Raw genomic sequence first — 17,570 nt, forward strand, 5'->3', positions numbered from 1 at the left:
ATATACAGAACTATAACTAATTACACCAAAGTTTTGGTTTTAGTTTTAGTTTTTAAAACCAAACTGCTTAGAAGGAGCAAAAAGGTGCTTGGCCTGGGTGTATTTTTCCTTCTAGAAGTTGGAGGTTCCATAAATTACTTTGTTACTTTATCCCCCTCCTCTTATTGAGAAGCTGCCTTACAGGCAGTGCAGGGTGAGGGGGTGAATGTGGACAGTCACTGTGGAGCGCTGATGTGTGCAGTGCATCTGTACCCCAGCTTTGTCCTGTGGTCGGGTACTTGGATGCCCATGTCTTTGGATGGGATTAAGGGTGATAAGTAATTCTTTTGCCTTAAGGAAGAAGTTAACTGATACATTTGTTAGAGCTTTTTGTCCCCTGCTGTTACATAAATCTAATTCTGCTCTACTGAAAATAGAATAAAACCAAACCAAACCCCTCTTTTTGTAGCTGAGGATCCAAAAGCAGTGAGGCATACAGTCTTGCTGAGGTTGCAGTGGGGTCCAAGAAACAGTTCTGAGGAAGCCCTGCAGATAGGGTCCTTTTGGATTTCTGTAGCACATGCCTTAATTGGAGATGAGGTCACAGCCTTTTGCAGACCTCTGCTTTGTTTCCAGTTTAATGTACTGTTAAGCTGAATCACTAGTAACGAGCAGGAAGAGGACTGTCTCCTCCTCAGAGCTGTGAGTGCTGCATCAAGTTCAGGTCTTCGGTGGTTGCTGTCAGTCCCAAAGGAGGAGAGGCAGAAACTCCAAACTGCTTATCTCAACTCTGGGGATGCAAACAACTGCCTTTCAAGCAGAACGACCTTTCCTCCAATTTCTTTGATGATCCCATCTCCAAGGGTGTATTCTATCTGTGTACATAACTGAACCGTTCTTAGATAACTCTGAGACAACACCCAACAACAAAAACAACTCACATTGCTTGTGGAAGAGAACAGAGTAGGTGGAAGGAAAGTCGGTTAGTTTAAGTGTTCTGCTTACTCAAAAGGAGCTTTAATAATTTCTTGATAAGGGCAGTACAAAAACTTCTACAGAGGTGAGAACAAAAACCTTTATGGTGGCGTGACGGTGCCAAACAGTGAAAAGGGTGGGTGGGCCCAGTTAAAAGAAATTTGCTAGAAAAGGAGGAGGTGGCTTAACTGGCCGCTTTAAACAAGCCTTAGATGCTTTGATGAGGGTGGGATCAGCTCATTCATTTGTTGGTGTGAACTGTGGTTTCTTGTCCTTTCCAAGAGGGAAGAGAAGGGAGAAGCTGTGGGGCTGCATTGTGGATACAGCCCTACTTACAGAGGAGTCAGGAAATGAAAACATTGCCCACAGCAACCCAGGCTCCACATTAAAGTTGTTGCAAACATTAATCTGAATGAACTTTAGTACTACAGTTGTTCACAGGGGCCGAATTACCATTGTGGTGGGAACCATGACTTTGAATTTTCTGTTTTTTTAATGTGTATAAAATGACAGCCGCAACATGACATTAACATACCCTGCTTCCCTGTCAGGCATTTAATACAATTGTGTTTCGTGACTTTCTTTGCTTAGCTATAAGTAGTTTAATTTTGTTTCTAACCATTATAAAAGCTAAACTATGTTTCCTGGGGTGTCTTTGCTGCAAATCAGCGCAGGCATGGAGGGCATCTGGGATTCACATGAATTATTTCATTAACCTTAACAGAAACTTTTCCTTCTTCTTTCACCCCTTCTTTTCATTCCCCGTTTTTTCCTCAAATGAAGATCTCGGCCTGTGATAAGCATTAGAAGAAGCATTACAGTACAGCCTGACAGAATTGATCTAAAGAAAAAGAACCCTGAGGACCCTAGTGAAATATGGTAAATTAAAAAAAACCAAACCAACAAAACAATATCAGAATCCTCGGTGTATTTCAGTTAGTGATGATGTTAAAGTGACAGGGATATGACAGTCTTGCAGGTTAAGCAAATGTATCTGCATGTGATCATACTGACTTCCTCAATTTGCTATGACTACTGTGCGAAAGACAAGGTGTGGAATATATTCTGTTCATAATGTCCATTTTTGAAAATGAATGTCACTTTGCCACTTAAGTGACAAACTTTAGTACTTTTAACACTTAAAAGTATCTTAACTTGAACAGCTTTCTCATGAGTAGATGCAAGAGCAAATGTCAGAAAATACTTTTTTCTTATAGCTTATCAACCATTTTTTCTTGCTTTGTAATTCAGTTTAGTAAGCAGCAAATTACTGTTCTAGCATGAAAACCACAGTCGTAAGACTGACAGTATCAGACGGTGGACTATTAAAACTTTTCAGTCTGTCAGACCATGCTGTATTGAAGTGGATACTAATTTCTTGACGATTTTTACAGGATGGATGTGAAAGCATGTTTTCAATATACTGCAAACCCCAGTGATTTGAATCCAAGAATAAGTAAGTTTTGAAGAGAAATATTTTTCATCTGTTTATCACATGGTTTGTTTTTTGTTTTCTTCCTCATGGAAGAATAGAACTGAAATTATAGTGGCTTGTCTGGGACTGTGGCTGTCAAGTTTAAACTGTGACTCACTACTAAGGTCAGTCAGCTATCACGCTATCTGTATTTAGAGTAATGTATATTTAGAGTCATTCTGGTGTGTTAGGAAGTTCTGTGGGGGACAGGCTGAAGTTTTACAGGTAATACAACTGCCAGCGAACAGCTGCCACACAGACCAAAACCATTTTGCCTCTCTAGGTTACTGCTGCTGAAGAAAACAGTTCTAAAAGCCCATTTTAAGTATCATTAGTAAACATTATTTCTTACTAGAGTCTTACCCTAGAAAACAGCATTCTGTATTCATGAAAATGGTTTTGTAGAAATCAGTAACTGAAATAAAAAAAATCTTTTTATTAACAGAAGCCTGGAAGACTGTGCCATAAATATAGTTACAAATGTAAAGTGTTCGTTTCTCATGTCTCCTGTTTTTCTAGTTACAATGTTGCTGTTACTACACATTAGAAAACTGTAAGATTTTGAGATGAAATGAGAAGAATTTTAAGCCCAAACCTCCTTCTCCTCCGGTCTTGATGTTCTCACTTACTTTTAAAATCCATAGGATGTGCCTGAATAAGGTCCTGGTCCTTCAACAGGTCCAGTGCTTCCAGCTCTTGGCAGGCAGCTCACCTGTGCCTGTCTGCGTGCTCCTGAGCCCTGGCACGCTTGGTGCTGTTCCCATCCTTGCAACATTGCACTGAATACAGAGATGATGAGAAGAGGCACAGAGCTCAGATCTATCAAAACATGCCTCGGCATACAACTAGAAAGCTCTAGTCACACTTCTGCTTTCAGTATTAAAATTAACAGCGCACCTTGACCTCAAAACCCTGCTGGCTGCGTAGGTGCCCTTTGGGACAAACCAGGCATGGGTACCGAGGTCCGTGTCTCTGCCCTCTGCTGGCTCCGCAGCAGCCATTCCAGCTCCAGGGGTGGGTTCTCCTGGGGTGAAAGCATTTGGCTCAAAGTTCCCTTCAGACACACGCACGGGGTACCCTCACCTGGAGAGGGACAAAACTGACAGGTGGAGAAGGTTTTGTAAATAATGAAAACAGCTTGTGAAGCCCAGCACTGGCTGAAACAGTCCTAGAATAACGTTGTAAGATAATACCTGGGGGGGGGATTAAAAGTTCTTTTTGATAAGGTGAGGGTTGTTTTGTATACTGACCTACTTTATTTCTTCATATAGAGATCAACTATACATTTGAAGCAGAAAACGAGAGGAGGCAGTTAGGCCTGCCGTCCAGGGTACGGTTTAAGGACCACCTCTCCGATCAGTTTACTGCAAGTACAACCCTAAGGGGGCAGAACTCAAAAGAGTGTGTGACAACCAAGCTTGTACTGCAGGTAAGGCAGCGTATTTTATTTTTATTCCATTTAGATATACTTAAACCAAAACCATGCTCTTTTTTTTTTTCAGCCTCATGGTACCTTTGTATGTAACTCAAAAGTCACATGAAATAAAAGCTTCAAAACTAGAAAACAGCTGTAGTTAAGTAGCACCTTACTACTCCCTGCACACATGCTGCTTCCTGTTGCCTTTCTCACAAAGTGTGAATAAAAGCTGTAGCCACTGCAGCATGCTCTGGAGGTCAATAGAGCTGAACTAATTTAGAACAACAGAGATGGAATAAATGCCAAAAATGGAGAGCCGTTTCCAACAGAAGTAACTTATAGAATTTAACAGTGTGACTGGCTAGGAAAAGAATTTTAATCCATGGGTTTCAGAGGGGATAAATGGGCAGGGCAAGAAAGCTTGCTATGTGCTGCACTGGCCCTTCAGAGTGGCATTCCAGCAGCTGCTGAACAAATTCTCTATCTGTGGCTCTGCACTAATGAGCGAGCCAGCCTCCACGCTTGCTTTTGACCACAGCCAATTAAAGAGCTTGAAATTATGCAATAGGATCATAGAATTGTTTGGGTTGGAAGGGATCTTAAAGATCGTCTCATTCCAGCCGCTGCTGTGGGCAGGGACACCTTTCATGAGATAGGTTGCTCAAAGCCCCATCCAGCCTGGCCTTGAACACTTTCAGGGATGGGGCATCCACAACTTCTCTGGGCAGCCTGTTGCAGTGTGTGATTTTATTGTTGTAGTGTGAATTTCACTTGCCCGAGTTACTATCTGTTGCTCCTAGGAATTCTTGAGGGTGACGGAAATCATGAGGTTGGGAAGCCATTTAAAAAAACCCCAAAACACCAGTAGGGCTGGGCTCCTTGTGTTCTTGCATGTTTCTAGAAAATGCTGCATTTCTATATAGTGAATGGTTTTAATACTGCAAAATGTAGCAAAAAAGACTTTTTGCTTTATTGCTTGTTCTAAAATCTGTATCAAAAGCTAGTCTTTGTGCTGTTTTTCTTCTCTGGACTGTACACTAACTGTGTCATTTAAAATATTTTAACAGGAAAAAATTAAAGATAAGCTACGCCCTATTCCAGTATCAGTCAGTGTTAAAGTTGCTGGCCTGGAGTCTAGCTCACCTTCCACACGAAAAGAGAGAGCCCTTCCGGATCTTATACCAATTCTAAATTCAAATGAATCTGAAACAAAGACCACAAAAGTAAGCCTTTGATATCACATTTTCCCATAAATCTGCACGTTGTTACATCACTGAATTTTAAAGACTGTAGAAAGCTAAATTATGACCGAAGGAAATACCTGGGGTGGCGCTGGACTTGTAACTACTGGCTTAGATTTTGTATTTTGTTTAGGAACTTGTTACAAAATTTTAGGAACTAGATCCTGTTTCTTTTGCAACAAAAGTGAAGATGGTATAGCTGCTAGTTTTTTTTTCCTCTGCCCAACAAGTTTAGGAGGGAATGGACTTTGGCCATCATCTCCTGCTGTGAACACTTGCCCCACATGACAAAATAATGCACAGTCTAATTCTTCCATGCTTAGGATGCTGCGTAACAGTGTTAGAGCTCTGCAGCAGTGAAGTAAAAGAGAAGGAATATCTCAGGTAAAAGATCTCATTTCCTCAATGCTCATTGAAGAATCAGCCTTAAGGATGTTTTTCCTCATTAGAAGTGTACCTCTCACTTAGAATTATCTAACTTTGCCCTTGAGTCACATTTAAAGTTCTAAATTACCAGCTTCAAGGGCTGTGTCTTACAAAGGAAAACTCTATTGACAGTCAAGAAGTAGAGTCAGGTTAAAATCTTACTCTACCCAGGAAAGCATCTCCCGGTTCCCTGTAGATGCTTTATGCAGTGCACATCAGAAATCTTGTTCTAAGCTAGTATCATGTGGCATGCAGTAAAAGTCCTTTGGTTTTATTTAGGTGGAGTTCTTAAAAGAAGGATGTGGAGAAGACAATGAATGTCACAGCAATCTGAAACTTCAGTACCGGTTTTGCGCTAGAGAAGGAAACGAAGACAGGTTTACTTATTTACCGATGTAAGCCTTGATTAATGCATTGCTAAAATTCCAGTTATGAACAAGTGCCTAAAAGAACTTTTAGGAGAGGATTTTGGGAGGTAGAGCAGCTTTGTTCCGTTAGTCTGGCAAACACAGCCCTGTGTAGTAGTAGTGCTGGTCTGTCAGGGTGAGGAGGGTGGGGGAATGGGGATGAGCTTGGTGGCTAAGAGTCAAAGGGATACAAAGTTGGCACAACTGTGCAGCTGTGGGCTAAAAGTTAGAAAAAAGGTTTCTAACCGCTGGAAAAATAAGATTCTAAACCAGCCTTGCAAGTAGTCTGTCTGCAATACTGTTAACTATTTTCGAGATGAAATTCGATTGTATGACAACATGATATACTTATAGTCTGGTAGCCTGAGACAAGCAGTTACAGAGAAGGGAACAGAGAAATCTATTCATCATAATGCACACCTAACACCCTGCTGCATCCCTCCCCCCGGATGGCTAGTGAAATGAGAAAAGAGGTGTAAAACAAACAAAAGGAAGTGAGGTGACTGACTGTTGACGGTCACCTTTAGCAGTGAGTGCCACAACCTGACTCGGAAGCCAAAACCACGTATACCTTACAAGAAAAAGTAGATCAGTAGATTTATTCAGAGAAAATTCATGCTATTAAACATAAGTCAGATGCAAGTGGCCTTTCAGAAACACTATGAACTCTTGATTACTCGAGGAGTGTACCAGTTTGTTCCATCCTGTCAACTTCGGGTCACTTTCAGAGACAAAATACTGGTCTGGGAAAAAAACCCTATGACCATTCATGTGTTTGTGGTCTTACAGTAGCTCTTCCCTCATAGAGGGAATTGTATTTGGATAAACCATAGTGAGAAGCAAACTTTCATACGTGTTTGTTTTCCTAATGCACGCAACCTTGTATACTCCATTTCTGCAGTGAAAACGGCATGCCAGTGCTCGTGCTGAAAGATCAGAAGGATATCGCCCTGGAAATAACGGTGACAAACAGTCCATCTGATGCAAAGAATCCACAAAAAGATGGTGAAGATGCGTATGAAGCTAAACTAATTGCAACTTTTCCAGACAGTCTGACATATTCTGCATTCAGGGAGATGAGAGGTTATCCTGTAAGTATTTTTAAGAGAAAAGAGGTTCAATTTTTAAAATATTTTCAGCATATTTTTACTTCTAAATGTATTCTGTTTAATCAGGAGAAACAGCTAACATGTGGTGCTAACCAGAATGGTTCTCAAGCAGAGTGTGAACTTGGAAATCCTTTCAAAAGAAATTCCAATGTAAGTTGCACCTGTTTTACTCAAGCTATACAATCCTGATTGCATGTGTCCAAAGTTTCTGTGTGTCATACCTGGAAATTTGATTTGGATATGTCCTTTTAACTCTAGAGCTTGATGGTGTATTTCTTACAGTATTGCATGTATTAATATATTTTATAAAATTTTTACATATTTCATGGATATTCTTTCTTGTCTAGGTAACCTTTTATCTGATCTTAAGTACCAGTAAAGTTAATGTTGATACAACAGACTTGGACATTAATTTGAAGTTGGAAACGTAAGTTTTCTTTGTGTGTGCACGCTACGTTTTTATATACAGTTGTACACATTTTGAATTACCATGTTTGGTTCGCAAAAGCAATTTCATGGTAAAGTGGAAACTGCTGAATTTGTAAAATAAACAGCATCGTTTCCTTTTCCTTGTAGAACAAGCACTCAAGTTAATTCAACTCCAATTACAGCTAGTGCTAAAGTGGTTCTTGAATTGCTTTTATCACTTGCTGGGTAAGTGTTGATAGCGTAACAAACGGGGGGGGGCTGGGGATGACAGTTTTACTGCAGATTTCATTAAAATCTGATTTTTCTCCTTCCCCACCCCCAACGGAAAAGAGTGGCTAAGCCTTCTCAGGTATATTTTGGAGGTGACATCGTTGGTGAGAGTGCTATGAAATCTGAAGATAATATTGGAAACCTCATAGAGTATGAATTCAGAGTGAGTAGTCTAGATTAATGTCAACAGCTGCTTTTAATCAAATGAACAGCTTCTCTCTTTAGGCATACAAATACTTGGAAAAGTTGCTGGATTTGAAATTGGCTTTTCTTGTCCCCAAATCCTGACTTCCTGATCAGAATATGTAGTCTAACTGCAGAACAAAGCTTCTTTAGGCCTTGATGTTTTCCAGTCCTGTGTTGAGGAAGTGTCCTGAGGCTGGCTGTACGCATTTTTCCAGAGCAGTTCGTGCACTCAGCCATGCAGCACAAACCCCCGTGCAGGCAGGGAACAAAACTTCAACCCAGAAGCCTGTCTGTGGCATGTCCTGGTGTGAGCTGATGCACACAGGCAGGGAGTGTACGTGCTTACTGCATGCAGGACTGAGCAGGTACAAGATGACACTGCAGGAGCCACTGTGAATGTGTAGGTCTGTTGCACTCTTTTGGTCTTCCGCCTCACAAATAAATCAAGAAGGCTGAGAGAGACGGTTTTGGTTCTGCAAAAACTGTTTATCAGCAAGAGAGTTGCTTTTTCTGCATCACTCACGCAAGCCCTGCTGTCTTTGTACATTGTAGTTTGTCAGGATTCATGTCCATCTCTTTCAGTCCTTCACTTCCTTCTGTTACCTGCATGCGTGTATTAAAGTAGACGCAGATAGAACATCTGTTTTAGAACTTGCTGTCATAAATGGTAATGCTAAGAAAGCAAAAAAATAGGTTGGGAAATAACTCCCGCGCTTTAGAAGAGCAAGAGCTGGTTATCTTTCTGTGCAGAGTTCCTCATAAACTTGCAATTTGCCTCTGTAACAGAATTATTTGTTAACTCTAAATTGGAGTTGTTGTTTCACATTAAGATACATTTCTAAAAATCAACAGCTTAGAAAGTTCACGTTAGACAATTTTAATACTTGCATGTTTAAACTCTACTTACTTGCTACCCAAGTGTGCTAGTTCCAGTATATGCTTTGCTTTATACTCCGTCAGCTGTCTTTCATCTGCCTGTTACCAGTGTGGGCTTAAAACTTGCCCAAGTCAGTAACCGTTTCAATCAAGAAGAGATTATCTTTAAAAAGTATTTCAGAGTTTAAAGAATGTTTGTTTTAACAGGTAACTAACTTGGGCAGACCACTGAAAACATTTGGTACTGCTTCCCTGGACATCCAGTGGCCAAAAGAAATTAGTAATGGCAAATGGCTGCTCTATTTGATGAAAATAGATTCCAAAGGCTTGGAAAAAGTCTCCTGTCAACCCGAGAAGGAAATCAATAGTTTGCGTGTTGCGGTACGTTACCCTCTCTTCTGTTTATGAATTAGTACAACATGAAGGCACTGCAGCATGGGATAGCAGGGTGGAAGAGCTTGCCTCCAGTTGGGTTTTGGGTTTTTTTTTGATTTTTTGTCTTAAGCAGCTCATAAGCTCAATACATGAGCAATGTGTCAAGTGTTAAACTTATCAGGAGACTTAGTAACAGTTAATGAAGGTAATATGCTGAAATGGAGGTGCTGTATCATGGTGACTCTTTCTGCAGTGGGCACTGCTGTCATATGCTCTTACAGGATGACGCTGCTGATTGCTTTAACAAATTTCATCAGCATTATTGAAATCTGATCGAATTCTTACACAGAAGACAATGAACAACAGTAAACATCTCCCCAGCCTGGGTGAATTCCATGTACTTTTTTGAAGAGAAGGGGCTTGCACTTAAATTTACTTATTTATAACAAATACAAGAAAAGGAATTTCTGAAGCAAGTTTCATAGCCCTTCATTGTGCCTATCTAGCAAATTTTTTTTCCTAAACCCTAAGCCAGGGGTCCTCAAAGTACGGCCCACGGGCCCGATACGGCCCCCCAGGGTCCTCAGTCCGGCCCCCGGTATTGACAGAACCCCCCACCCCCCCCCGCCGGGGGTTGGGGGGGAAACCAAGCAGCCGCAGGTGACTGCCTGCCACTGCGTCCGCGTGCCGGCCCCCTGGTTAAAAGGTTTGAGGACCCCTGCCCTAAGCCTTTCTTGTCTTTTTTTTTTTCCTTCATATAATGTTAAGATTATGATTTTCACCATTAAAACTGCAGGCACACAAACCCATTCTTGTTAGATCACTGCATTAGTTAGAAAAATTTTCAGCAAGTGTAATTAAATGTTAAAAAAACATGCACATATCTCAGCACAATCTTACTTATAGCACAGTAACATTAATAACCTTTATATAGAACAACAGTGGAAATAACATTGAAAGCTTTATAAATCTAAAACCTTCTTGACCTATTAAAGAACGTAGTCAGTTGACCTTTCTTTAGGTAATCTCAAATTCTAGTAATTGTCCTGAATATACCATTAGAAGTGAATGTAGACAAGTATGGATATAGAATGATGGCACTCATGTGCTGATCGCGGAACAAGAAAACACTGCTGATATCTGTGCTTGCAAGGGGTAAGAATGAAGAGATACTTACGATAAACTACTAAAACTCTTCTTACTCTTACTTTTTTCTTCTTTTTAGGAATCCCATAATTCAAGAAGGAAGCGTGAGGTTGCAGAGAGGCAGATTACAGATGGCAAGACATTTTCTTTATTCTCAGAAAGGAAATACAAAACCTTGGTAAGCGTATTACACTGAGTAGTCTCGTCAGATACCTCCCACTGCACTTGTAAGAGGGCTTTTCTCAGTTTGACAGGGTGCAAGAAGGTATCTCTCTGCTTTGTTTTCATCTTAAATTCAAGTATCGACACTTCTAAAATTTGACCGCTTAGAGTATCTACTGGTAAGAGAGAAATAGGAAAGAATTTATGTATCGTTACCTACATAAAATTTTCCTATTGCTGTCAGCAGGAACAGATGTTGGTTCTTGCACATAAATGTGACGCATATAACCCAGTTTTTAATCTCAGTGTTTTAAAAAACGGTTTGTGAGGATGTGCTTTTATTTACATGTAGAAAGTTGTAATTGCAGGACTGCAATGTGAATGCACGCTGTGTGGACATAAAATGTCCCCTGAAGGGTTTAGACAGCAAGGCATCTATCGTGCTGCGTTCCAGGCTGTGGAACAGTACTTTCTTAGAAGTAAGTCCTCTTACCCGCCATTTTTGGAAGGTTGGAGTTCTTTCCTGTTCTGTGTCTAATGTCCGTATCTTATTTTGGAACAGGAATACTCCAAAATGAACTACCTGGACGTTGTTGTTAGGGCTTCGATTAGTGTTCCTGCTGCAGCTAAGAATGTTAAACTCACAAATGAAGCTGCTCAGGTAAGTTGAATGTTTAATGCTAACCATGTTGTGGGTGTGATGTTTCCAGCTTATCTCAAAGGGTGGTGGGGGGAAGGGAACCCAAAACATTTTAAAACAACAGTAGCTAAATGTTTAGCTGAGTTTTGAATTATTATTTTTACCTTTCAATTGGGTTGGGAAAATTCACTGCCATATTGAAATGATACCAGTAGGAACTTTTTCTTCAAAAACATACTGTAGATGAGAGAAGACATGTTGTTAGATAAGAGATTAAGATTGTATAAATTGTCCTTCCTATTAAACACGGATGCCTCTGAAGTGCTCCTCCCATCCTCATGTATCTTCTCTCCTTTAGGTGCGTGTTACTGTCTTTCCTGCAAAACCAGTAGCACTTTATACAGGAGTACCTTGGTGGATCATCTCAGTGGCTATTTTTGCTGGAATACTGATGCTTGCACTGTTGGTGTTCTTACTATGGAAGGTGAGCTTTTATTTGTCTGGCTATTTTTTATTTCCTTGTCTACAACTGACAAGACAGCAGACTAATTAAGCCAATTATTTATTTTGGTTTGTATTTGGGACTAAAAATAGAGCAAATTTGCCCAAGCCATACGTTACCTTTATCTGTTTCTCAGTTTTGCAACATTTGGAATGAAAATGGTTATATGGGAAGACTTGTTACGAAATTTTTCTGTTTTCACATCCTAAAAAGGAAGTACTTGAGCTCCGAGCAAAACTCAGGACAAGTGTTTGGAGACCATAGTTAATTTGATACAGATGAGTACAGCTAACGGGCTTCTGCAGTTAGGTGTAAAACTTCACGTGAAATATCTACAAATGTTAGCAGGGCTTTGTTCTCGTAACAATAGGAATACCATTAAGCTGACAGTAGATTAAGTAAAATAACCAGAAGGTGCAGAAATAATATGTAGCCAGGTGTCTTGGTCAATTTCTGTAGCGTCGGCTTTCTATCTTAGAAACCCTAAAGGAGTATGTGTGTATAACAAAAGGTTAGCAATTTCCAAAAGGGAAAAAAAAAAATAATCAAGTACCTATTTTTCTAACTACTTTTGTTGGCATTTTTACAACTAATTATGGTTCCAAGTATAACAGGGCAGTCCTTTTAGTCTTAGTTTTTACAGGCATAGGCAGTTAGTATTTGCTGTTATGGGATAGCAGAACGTTAGTAAGAAGGAAGAGGTGAAGAAGAATATCCTATCTAGCACTTTCTTCTGGCGAAAGGACAGCAGTTAGCTTTGCTGAGGAGCTACTATTTGCTGCAGGTGACTTTTCACAGGATAGTTCAGACTTATTTTCTAATAAATGCCCAGCCCCTGCTGCAGATCTTCCTTGATTAATTAATACTTCAGGTGGGCTCGTAGGTTATATAACTGCTGCTGTTTTACTGCACATGAAAATACATTTTTCGCACATGTAAAATGTGTGTAAAATGCTTCTTTTGATGACAAACACTGTGCCATCTTACAAAGGACAAATACAGTACTTCAACATCAGTTAAATGATCGGTTTAAGACAAATGCGTGTGTTGTACATGTCAAAGCAGTACTAATTTTGGTTCTACCCTATGTTTTTGTCTATCCTGTGCACCACTCCACAAACAGGATTCCTTTTAGACTTCTTTTTGCTCTTCACAGCCAGCTTTAATTCCTGTGTACATACTTTATAGTAACTTTTCTTTAAAAGATTTATTAAAATTTTATCAAAACGCCTCTAAAATAGTATCATTTACCTCAGGTTACTCTATTATTTTACAGATTGAGTTAGTCCAAGAAGTTCTCAGATCTAGAAACAGCTGAGTTCTTGTGATTTTTTTTTTTTTCCCTGTGAAGGGATAATGGGAAGACAGTTCACAGACTTAAGTCAGTTTTAATAGGTTTGACTTCTTCCAGTCCAGAAAAATTGACTAAATACCTTGCTTCCTTGTAGTGTGGTTTCTTCAAGAGAAATAAGAAAGATCATTACGATGCCACATATCACAAGGCTGAGATCCATGCTCAGCCATCTGATAAAGAGAGGCTTACTTCTGATGCATAGTATTGATCTACTGCTGTAATTGGTAATTGATGATTTTTTTTTAATTTTTAGCTGTGGCACATGCTATGGTTGCGGTGGCTAATGAAGCAGCTTTTACTGCATATGTTCTATTAACATTTGGATTCCAAACTATCATACTTGCTTGCTCATTCTGTCGATAGATTTTTAGCTTTTGGTGCACGAGAACAAACACAGACGCATTTACCTTGGTCTAAAAAGCTTCTTGTCTATTTCTTTAGAAGACATGTTGATCTGTTGCAATGGTTTTTGGTCTTTTTTTTGATTTATGTTTTAATAGTACAAGTAAGGTTTTAAGCTTGAGAGATGGTAATCAACACTGCAGAGTTAAGATTTAAAGCTAAGACTACATGGACGGTAAACTTGCTTTACTAACCTTCGGTGCATGCTAAAAGGTACATGTTGCTTCTAATGAAAGGGGTTTTCATAATGAGAATTTAATTGCTGTGGAAACATCTGTTTTCCTTCAATTCTAAGGTATTACTTTTCTAGGAACAGACTTTCCTCTGCTGAAGCTACTAGATGCATGATGATTTATGTTCCTAGCAACCTTTATTCAAGTTACTACATGCATGTACATTCTATTAATAAGTGATGCTTGGGACGAGGGAGTGGGGAAGAATTCTTAACTAAAACATGTCAAAACAGTGTTTAATGAAATCTTAACTAAGAGATGGCTAAAGATTTGGTCTATGCCTTGATGTAATTTTTTAAAAATTATATTTAAAAAAACCAACCCTGACCAACCAAACACAAAAATCCCACCACCCCAAATACTATGAACAAAACCTTGCCATTTCAGCCTCTTTTTTTTTTTTTTCTAGCAGTATCTAATGACAGCTGGATGGCACAATAATAAGCATCTAAACTGGAGTGTCTACCAGTCATCCTCTTTGTAACGCTGTGGCCATAACTCCATTTTTGTTTTAAAATTAATGTCAGTCCATTCCTCAATATTTAAAATCAGTTTTTACAGTAGCTTTCGATAAAAAAATTGCAGGGCACAGATAAGCTGTACTAGATTTCACGTAGGGAGACTTGTGTCATGGGACATTACACAACTTTCAAATTAGGTCTGGTTTTTATCCTACAGCAAACTAAGGAAGACTCATGTTCTAACGCTGCATGTGTAGTTAGTTCAGGTGACAGTAGTGGAGTTGGTGCTTTGAAAAACAAAGCCCTACTGTAACTTTTCTTGAAGGTCCTGGAAATCTTAGCTAAATCACGTTGCCATACAGGAAGACTGATTGAGGAGAAGCAAGCTTTTCTGAACTGTACCTACTTGTCTGTGTAGCATTAAATTCTCTTATTATGTGAATTAATAGCTTTGTAAGAAGACTTAAAAGACTTGTAAAACAAATTTAGAAAAGTTGGTGGAGGGAATATTTTTAAGGTATTAGATTACCACCAGATTGTCAGACTGTGCCATTTGTCTTTATTGGCTGCTGGAACAACTAATGTAGACCTGCTGACTCACATTTTTACAGCTACACAGGCTACGTTTTTGGCCTATGTTATTTTTGTCTTCGGTTTGCTTACTTGTACATCTGTCTGTGCAAAGGAAGAATTTACTGCCTCCCATAATTGTAGCAGCACTTTGGCAGCAAACTGAACCTAAACTGTTCTTTTTCTTCTTTGCCCCAGTGCGGGTTCTTCCAGCGTTCTAGGTACGAAGACAGTGTCCCCCGGTATCATGCTGTAAGAATTCGAAAAGAAGAGCGACAGCTCAAAGATGGGAAATGCAAAGACCTCGAGACAAAACAATGGTTCACAAAATGGAATGAAAACGAAAGTTATTCTTAGGGAAAAATTCTTTTCATCCACACAGTTCAGATAAACGTCCAGGTTTTCATTACTGGAATACCGATGGAGTTAAACCTATGAACACTATGGACATTGAGCATTTGATTGTAGATATTACTACTTATATTGCGGCTTTTGTTTGCACAGTTAAAATTGCTTCAACAGACTTTATTTGCATTATTTAATTGCCAGACTGCCTCTTTCCACCTTCAAATCTAGCTCACGCTTCATAAGATACTCTGTTGATATGGGGTCTTTTCTGCAAAACCACTACAGCAGACCTTTTCAGTGATCCTAACCCTCTTCACAGGTATGCAAGGAATGCATGACTAAGGTCAAGACAGGTTCTCCATCCTTCCCTCAATCCATTATAAACACACAGTGGCCTTAACTTAACACTTTGTTCAAGTAAATCTGAAGACCTGCAAATCTACTTTAGTCATGAACTTTGCCTGCTGCAGTAGTTAGGGCTTAACGAGAAGCATCATCTTAAATTACATGTGCAATAGGTCATGTTGCTCAATATTACTTTTTTTTCCAGGATCAGACTGTGTGATTCTTGTTCACAGCAAATATACACAGGTGTTTTTTTTAAGAGAGGCTTGAATATTAGATGTACTTTTTGTATATATACATTTTAGTCATTTTTGTATTTATTTTTGTTATAAATCACTGTCTTTGACTAGCTGTTAGGCCAAAGACTTAACTGAACTTTCAAATCCACTGTGTTTTTGAACTTAAGAGTATAAGACCTGAGGCTTTCACTGCATTTTAATAAGTCACTGAAGGTGCCAATGCGTTCTAAAAATGTAAATATTTATTCCAGTGATGTGTATGTGGGCTTTTTATTCCTCGTACTTGTAACTTTATATAATAGAAATTATCAGGTCTTGTAACACAATTTGTATATTACTTCAGACTATTTAACGATTTGGACACCATACAGAAGTAGGATTTTTATACAGTTTTAACCTCACTGCAAGAAAGTGAGAGGTTCTCTGGAAACAGCTCTCCAGGTTCATAAGGACTTACTGTTTGGCAAAAGGCATTGACTACTGCAACTGTTACATAGCACTTGAAGGAGGCTCTAAATGCCTAACTTACCTTAATGATGGGGAGCGGAGTTGATCCATGTTGAGACTACTGAATCCTCTTGAATACCTGAATGTTGATAAAAGTAGAACCATAATGTTATGTTACAATAGTTACATTACTGATAAACACATCTGATAAAACTATTTAAAGAGTTTACTTTTTCACCCATGTTCTAAAGTGTTGGTACTATTTAAGAACAAAGACTTAGTTCACAATTGTTTATTCCATGTAAAACAAAATTCTGCTCAAAAAGTATGCACATTAATTGCTAGTAATTTGAACTATGCAAAAACCTCTTGGTACTTTTTCCCCCCCCATAGGGTAAAAACCTGCTACGAGGGCAGTTGGCAACTGTTTTTACTACTAACTTTGAACATACCTTCTTGGAAGGCGTGGTCACCTAAAATGTTATCATTATAGAAAGTGCATTAATTTAATGACTCATCTGTCTGCTAAATAATCTTAGTATGCTGTGACCCTGATTTTATGAACACTTACACACGTATTTAGCTGTTACTCAGTTTTTGAGATTTTAGAATTCTGTCTTACTTGCTGAAAGGTTCAGCAGCTTCAGAAGCCAGGCTAATCAGGGGCTAAGACTAGTTTGACAAATAGCCTTGGATTTAAAAGCAGGTTTTGGCCTTCGCCTAAGAAGATGAACATCTTAACAGTTTTAAACTGAAAGTTCTTGAAAAGTAAGTCATGTCACTGGTATACTTTTATCTTTTTTTTTATATCAGCTAGCAATGCTACATCATTCCATGATTAGAAATTACCTGTGGATATTTGTATAGAAGTGTGAAATAAATTCTTTTTTTAATTAAACATTGGTTTGGTAATAGTGATTTATCATAATTAACTGAGCTAAGTTCACTAGAAGAGTAAGCTGAAAGTTGCAAGCTTTAACAAATTGTCTCATTCTCAATGCTGCCATAACTCTTGGTGTCCTCTGCCATGCAAAGGTAGGTAAGGCAGCTGCAGGAGCTGATGTGCCACCTCACTGAGCAGGCTCTTGGCTGCTTGTTGCAGTTTCCAGTGTTGGTAAGTCAGGCACGGAGTATGGCAGAGCAGGCTCTGGCAAACCAAGTGTCAGCTCCTGCCGTGGGGCAGAGCTACCCTCTCCCTCCACACTTCACTCACACTGCAGGCTCCCTTCAATGCAAGCAGTCTTCTAAAAGGCCCCCCCTGCCAGACAGGTGTGCCTGGAACTAGGGAAGATGGATGCAGCCCCCATAATTAGTCAAGGGCTTCACATATCTATCTATAGTTAGCGGTGCAAGTTTGATACTGACAGTCAATTACATTATTGCAGGGTCCAGCTTCAAGTCCATTAAAAAAACCCAAACCAAAAGGCAAAAAGATTTCCAGGGGGCGGGACGACCCAACAGTGAAAACTTGTGGCTTATCTCCATTTTTAAGATGTTGACCTTCACAGGATGCTTTGCTTGCCTTTGCTGAAAGGGAAGACCTTTTGCTACAACGAA

At 39.4% G+C, this 17,570-nt stretch overlaps 1 protein-coding gene and 1 long non-coding RNA gene across 6 annotated transcripts in view; one reads left to right on the plus strand and one right to left on the minus strand.

Annotated features, from left to right (window-relative positions):
- Positions 1-16,911, plus strand: part of ITGA6 (integrin subunit alpha 6) — a 47,409-nt gene extending 30,498 nt beyond the window's left edge. For 2 of the 3 annotated variants that reach the window (XM_037397082.1, XM_037397080.1), the window contains exons 10-25: positions 1,738-1,833; positions 2,349-2,410; positions 3,700-3,857; positions 4,913-5,068; positions 5,792-5,907; positions 6,821-7,010; positions 7,095-7,178; positions 7,376-7,455; positions 7,605-7,682; positions 7,788-7,890; positions 8,997-9,170; positions 10,390-10,488; positions 10,841-10,951; positions 11,035-11,133; positions 11,471-11,596; positions 14,833-16,911. In XM_037397082.1, the coding sequence (XP_037252979.1) occupies positions 1,738-1,833; positions 2,349-2,410; positions 3,700-3,857; positions 4,913-5,068; positions 5,792-5,907; positions 6,821-7,010; positions 7,095-7,178; positions 7,376-7,455; positions 7,605-7,682; positions 7,788-7,890; positions 8,997-9,170; positions 10,390-10,488; positions 10,841-10,951; positions 11,035-11,133; positions 11,471-11,596; positions 14,833-14,991 (1,891 nt within the window). In that variant the 3' untranslated portion in view covers positions 14,992-16,911. Of the gene's footprint in view, positions 1-1,737; positions 1,834-2,348; positions 2,411-3,699; positions 3,858-4,912; positions 5,069-5,791; positions 5,908-6,820; positions 7,011-7,094; positions 7,179-7,375; positions 7,456-7,604; positions 7,683-7,787; positions 7,891-8,996; positions 9,171-10,389; positions 10,489-10,840; positions 10,952-11,034; positions 11,134-11,470; positions 11,597-13,062; positions 13,193-14,832 lie in introns of all 3 variants that reach the window. The other variant, XM_037397081.1, reaches the window with a different exon arrangement.
- Positions 4-16,169, minus strand: LOC119152185. 3 transcript variants are annotated; one of them, XR_005105711.1, is made up of 6 exons: positions 16,096-16,169; positions 14,728-14,937; positions 11,277-11,349; positions 10,342-10,463; positions 3,058-3,527; positions 4-854 (listed from the first exon to the last, which is right to left on the minus strand). It is a non-coding gene; the product is annotated as an uncharacterized LOC119152185 (long non-coding RNA). The 3 variants fall into 3 exon arrangements; XR_005105712.1 differs by lacking the exons at positions 4-854; positions 10,342-10,463; positions 11,277-11,349 and having other exon boundaries at positions 2,845-3,527; XR_005105710.1 differs by lacking the exons at positions 4-854; positions 3,058-3,527; positions 10,342-10,463; positions 11,277-11,349 and adding an exon at positions 7,905-8,516.
- Positions 16,912-17,570: the final 659 nt, after the last annotated feature.

The sequence above is a fragment of the Falco rusticolus genome, chromosome 8, assembly GCF_015220075.1.
Source record: "Falco rusticolus isolate bFalRus1 chromosome 8, bFalRus1.pri, whole genome shotgun sequence".
Classification (NCBI taxonomy): Eukaryota; Metazoa; Chordata; class Aves; order Falconiformes; family Falconidae; genus Falco; species Falco rusticolus.